This window comes from Eptatretus burgeri, chromosome 7 (assembly GCF_056783735.1).
Source record: "Eptatretus burgeri isolate ZD-2024b chromosome 7, Ebu_testis_v1, whole genome shotgun sequence".
Taxonomy (NCBI): Eukaryota; Metazoa; Chordata; class Myxini; order Myxiniformes; family Myxinidae; genus Eptatretus; species Eptatretus burgeri.
Window position 1 is genome coordinate 63,370,275 of NC_140967.1, and position 6,000 is coordinate 63,376,274.

The window sequence follows — 6,000 nt, forward strand, 5'->3', positions numbered from 1 at the left end:
ACGGAAAAACTCCTGGACGGATTTCGACGAAACTTGGTGGGGGGATTAGGTATGGTCCAAGGATCATGCCATTAGATTTTGGACTTGGTCCAAAGTCCAATATGGCCGCTCTGGCGGCCATTTTGAAAAAATATTTGAATTTTTGTTTTTGCATTTCTAAATGTTTTAAGTGATTTCCAACCCAAAAAAAAAAAATTGTTTGAGAAAAAAAAAAAAAATTGCAACTTTTTTTTTCAAAAAAATTTCGTTTTATTTGATAAATATTAGAATTTTTTTGCATTTCTACTTGTTTTAAGTGATTTCCAACCCCCCCCCAAAAAAAATTTAGAGAAAAAAAATTTTTCAACTTTTTTTTCAAAAAAATGTCTTTTATTATTTTTTTTTTTTGGGCATTTCTATATGCGTGTCGATCTAGTTTAGTTTATTCAATCGTGGTTCAGTAGAGTCTGATCCGTTTTGACATACAATGAATAGGATATCAAGTTCACTTAAGTGACCCAGCAGTATTGGCGGCGGAGGTTTTGCACTCTACCGAGTGCTCTCCCTCTAGTTGCATTTGCTATTATGTGTAAACTTTGTGCTCAAATTATCAGTGATTATGATAAAAACGTGTATTTCATATATTTTATTTGTACTTTCAATGACCCAACAGAGAAGATGATATTGAGGTGCTGCAGGAAGACACTTCAGAAGCTCCTGGTGAAGGCAGGACTGACAAGGTCCTGGGTACAACACGAGGCCAAAGGTCAGTAAATTGGCACCGGGGAAGGATGGGATGATGCTTACTTGATGATCTTGAAATGTGGGAGGGGAGAGGGCTGGTGAACAGTGTACGTTTGTTTTCTTGTTATGCTTTTGGGCCTGTCATAATTCACGGTGTCTTGCATTATAAATAGAGCTGGACAAGAACAAAATAGCATGTGACGTTTTTCTAAGTTCACTGCGCCAGAGGAGATATTTACAAACCTGTTTTACGTGATTCCAAGTGTACACTTTGAATGCTGACTGCTGTTTGAGTTTAATTTTTAGCAACATGAAGGGCTTGCACCATCGGCTTTTATTGCAGCCAAGAAATCTGTTTTTAGAGTAACATTCTTGTATGTTTGCTTGTGGAAAACAGAGGGTTATATATCCTCTGTGTTTGTCTCTTTCCAGAAAAGTCTTGGCGAAGACTTGTGAAAGTTTATTACTTACTGTGGTCATGTCTCACATGCAGTACTCTAACAAGACCCCAACCAAGCTGCTGTTCTTGCACAACAAACTCACCTGTCAGAAAAAAAAAAACAATGATTGGTGCACATTGATGATGGTATTCACAATACTTTATTCTTTACCATAGGTAAAAGTCTTCTCATAGGTAAAGTCTTCTTTAAAAGGTAAATATTTGATTAATGAGTACTGGCAGGACTTTGAGCACTGATGTTTGTGATGTTGCCTTGAATCAATAGCAATTATAGTGGCTTGCAGTTGGTAAATCTTCTAAAAACAGCCTGTGCTGTCATCATCATCATTATCATCATCATCATCATCATCATCAGTCTGTTTTCAAACCACTATGGAATGAAGGCCTGCCTCAACTCATGCCAGGGGTATTGGCAGACTCACCACATTTGTCGGGTGCACTTTGGCAAGAGAACTTGAGCAGGAAATCGTAGTTTAAGGTGCCAGAGATAATCTGCCTGCTTGTCACGAAAGATATTTAATGTTTACCAACAATCAGCGCTGATAGACAGGTCCTCCGGTTTAATGTCCTTCTGGTGGATGGCACACACATATACACACATATACACACACAAACACACAAACACACACACACACACACACACACACACACACACACACACACACACACACACACACACACACACACACACAATGGTGTATGTAAAACCCCAGGGTGACTTTTGTTTACAGCTGAATTTAGATATGAACTCAGGCTAAAGGGCTCAATTGTAAATGTGCATACAACTGAGCTGTCCTTCCAGCCGTTGTATTGTTTACAGCAATACAAGCGTGTGTGTATATATTTTGGTGTACAAAGTGAATCAAAAGCACTGCTTGAATCTAACTGTTCGTGTGAGGTCTCAGTTCGAATTTTCTTCACTAACTCTTCCTTTGAAAATGGCTTTTTAACCGTTGCTTCTTTGAGATGAATGCAAATAGCCAAGCTGTAGCAACGATGATGCATATTCTGAGCAGCACAGCAGTGTGTGGTGGAAAGCTTAAGGAGGTATAACTAGAGTTGAAAAACTTGTATTTGCCCAAGGGAAGTGAGAATTAATGGTGCAAGTGCATACGTGTTTTAGCACTGCCAAGGAAAAACAACCAAAAACTATTTCCTTTTCCTTTTCTCTATGCTGAGTGTGTGAATATTCCATAATTGCATCAACTGCAGAAGTACCTCTCACAGGAGACATTATCTTCAAACAATGGCTTTTAGGATTGAGAGTAAGCTGGCTGTGTTCCAAGCCTTTAATATTATAATGCCTGAAGAAAAGGACATTGCGGAGAGGGAAGGGTGAGGAAGAGTGTGGAGAACAAGGTGTGAAGAGGATTGTAGTGAGAAAGGGGCGAGGAAGAATGTGGAGACAGAGGGATGAAAATTGAGAGTAGAGACTGGGATGGGAAGGGGTGGGAGAGCAAGGGGAGAGGAGATGAAGGAAGAAGAGTAGGAGCAGGAGGAGGCAATGAGAGTGGAGACGCAGGGGGCCGAGGGGGAGTGTGGAGACGCAGGGGGCCGAGGGGGAGTGTGGAGACGCAGGGGGCCGAGGGGGAGTGTGGAGACTGATGCGTTGGGCAGTTTACCTTCCAGAGTTGGTGTTACAAATGTTCATTTTGAAAACGAACAATATCAAGAATGTAGCCACAAAACAAATCAGCAACTAAGAGTGTCTTCATAGACCTAAACACACTTCTCCTCCTCCTCCTCCCCTGTCCCCCCCCCACCCCAATGCACCCTTGCTGGTGAAAAATTCAAATAAACTTGATGGTATCGCCCCACATATGCGCAGCACTTTGAGTTGGACAGGTGCAACAGTTGACGAGACAGATAAAATCCAAAACCTATTTGTACCATGGACATGCTGGAAAATAGTTAATGTTGAGCCCTATAAGCTGATGAATGGTGTGTGGAACCTGATGCTATTTACATGGGGTTACAAAGGAAAAACCTATCAGTGAGGTGTGGCCAATCGATTAATGGACAAAAGAAAACCTGCTCCTTTCCCAAAACATGGTTGAGAATCATATGCGGATAATGAACATCCATGTGAGAAGTTGTAAGAATTGAGTAGATGCCAAGATCTATTAAATAACCCATAAAATGCTGTTGACTTTTAATTTCGTTTTTGTTGTTATCATCATTGTCACAATTATGTGTTTTTAATCCAAACTCTGTCTTCCATGTCAACTCACCAACCAGGCATCCTCCAGGTACCTTATCTGCTATTCAAGGACAAGGACTCTTGCACTCCATCTCAAGCATCTTAAGGTTCTTTCCCAAAGTGCACTGGTCACTCAAGTTGCACATTATTCACAATTTAGACATCATGTAAATAATTAATATAAATAGAAAACGTGTTGTGGGTGATAAATGACTCTGTTTGGTTGTTCAAAAAAACGGCCTCATTGAGCTGTTTCCATCAGGTGAAATGCAAATTTGAATTAATTGAGATTCAATGAAGGGTTCATGTGTGTGTATTGGCTATCACTATCTTATTTCCATGCTCCTTCCCTCCCCTCCTTCTTCTTTCTTCCTTGCTTTAATATTTTTCTTCCTTCCGTTTATGAAAACATGATTTTGGTTATTTCGTTTTTTCAAGTATGTAAAATACAATATCAGATTTTTGTAAATTCATTTTTTAATGTATACATACAGTGCCTATAGAAAGTCTACACCTCCTTTAAAAATTTTCATGTTTCGTTGCCTTGTTGCCTGGAATTAAATCAGACTTTTTCCACATTTATTTGCACATCATAACCCACAACTTCCAAGTGAAAAATAAATTCGACAAATTTCAGAAAATTTATTAAAAATACAAACCTAGAATGCCTTGGTTGGATAAGTGTTCACCCCCCTGAGATAATACTTGGTTGAAACAACTGTATGAGTACAGCTGTGTCACATTAAAGCTGCGAGTCTGTTGCGATAGGTCTCTACCAATTTTGCATACCATGATTGGGCAATATTTTCCCATTCTTCTGCACTAAACTGTTCAAGCTCGGTGAAGTTGTGTGGGAAGCGTTGATGGACAATAATCAAGTCATGCCACTGATTTTCGATTGGATTTACATTTGGACTCGGACTGGGCCACTCTAGTTAAGCTTTGGCAATGTGCTTCGGGTTGTTGTCAAACTGAAAGGTGAACTTCATCCCAATTTCAGATTTCTTGTAGAGGGCAGTAGGTTTTCCTCCAAGATTTTTCAGTATTTTGCTCCATCCATTTTCCCTTCTATCCTGATGAGTGCTCCAGTCCCTGCTGATGAGAAACATCTCCAAAACATTATGCTACCCCCACCATGCTTCACAGTCTGGATGGTGTTCTTTGGATGTTGTTTTGTGTTGATTGATATTTTTTTTTATAGCTGAATTATAAATTATAGCTGAATTATAGTAGTCCATAGGCTACCTGGCTGCGCCGCGTGGCTCGACGTCCGCACCTCCCCAGAACACCAGTCGGCCAAGAAGGACCATGTATGTGTATGTGTGTGTGTGTATATATATATATATATATATATATATATATATATATATATATATATATATATATATATATATATATATTTATATTGTTGCGGAGCCGGGTATCGGCTGCGAGCTCGACCACTAGCTGGAGCGGTAGGGTCGACTCTACCGAACACCCGGAATCTAGATCGTACCTTTCGGAAAACTCCGAGGGTACGGGTTCCTTACCGGACCGTGAATCGTCAATAATTCCACCACGTGGTTCAGGGTTATTTGCCAATCTTCAAAATACCTAGAGATCCGCGTGGTGAGTTACCGAGTATTCACACCCTCGACGGCACCCGTATGAGTCGAGCCATTAGCGTGCCCGACCCGTGCGCAACCCGAGCGGATGGTTGCCGAAGTTCCGTCGGTCCAAATGCACATTTGCAGCGGCAACAGCCTTTATAATTCACCAACACGTGCCATGCTAAGGCAATGGAGGAAACAGCAACGAACTGATACATTTAACAAATGTATTTATTTATAATGGGGGAAAGGGGGGAGCACACAAGAAGCAGAGTTATCCGACTATAGAGATGCAAGTATGTACAGCCAATAGCACTTGTACAATTTCTACTTACAGACGGGCCCACACTCAGAAGCAAAGTGACACCCAAAGAAACAGACCCAAAATGGTCTTTATTATCCCTTCAGCTCGGAGGGAAGTCGAGCTGAGTGACGAGAAAGTTACAGGCTACCTGGCTGCGCGGCTCGACATCCGCACCTCCCCAGAGCACCAGTCGGCCAAGAAGGAACCAGGGCAGCCAGACGCAGGCCACGCCAGCCAGAAGACGAGATGACCCGGGAACCAGAGCGCACCAGTGACGTGATGCCTTTCGCCCAGCCTCGAGAGATGCGTTTTGAACGGGCGTGACTTCTTCCTCTCTCGCTCGAGCAGATCCCACTGAGAGATGCAGTTTCAACGGGCGCGAATTCTTCCTCTCTCGCTCGAGCAGATCCACCTCGAGAGATGCGGTTTCAAAGGGGTTGAATTCTTCCTCTCTCGCTCGAGCAGATCCACCCGATTATTTCCTCTCCGTTCCTTTTATCGCTCTCGAGCGCGGTTTGCTCAGGCGTGGCCCGTACTCAGTGGGTGGGACACGATGCATTCCCTTACTTGGCGCGCAGCCAAGCGAATCGGTTCATGAACATATTTGGGAATGGAATTCAGTCCGCTCATCGTTGGGTGGGACACGATGCATTCCCTTACTTGGTGCAGCCAAGCGAATTGGTTCATGACCATATTTGGGAATGGAATTCCGAACACGCCCGCA

At 42.2% G+C, this 6,000-nt stretch overlaps 1 protein-coding gene across 2 annotated transcripts in view; it reads left to right on the forward strand.

Annotated features, from left to right (window-relative positions):
* The window catches only part of LOC147023411 (autophagy-related protein 16-1-like), a 90,032-nt gene that overhangs the window by 25,318 nt on the left and 58,714 nt on the right, over positions 1-6,000 (forward strand). For both annotated transcript variants that reach the window (XM_085888793.1, XM_085888794.1), the window contains exons 7-8: positions 653-745; positions 3,422-3,490. In XM_085888793.1, the coding sequence (XP_085744919.1) occupies positions 653-745; positions 3,422-3,490 (162 nt within the window). The remainder of the gene's footprint in view (positions 1-652; positions 746-3,421; positions 3,491-6,000) is intronic.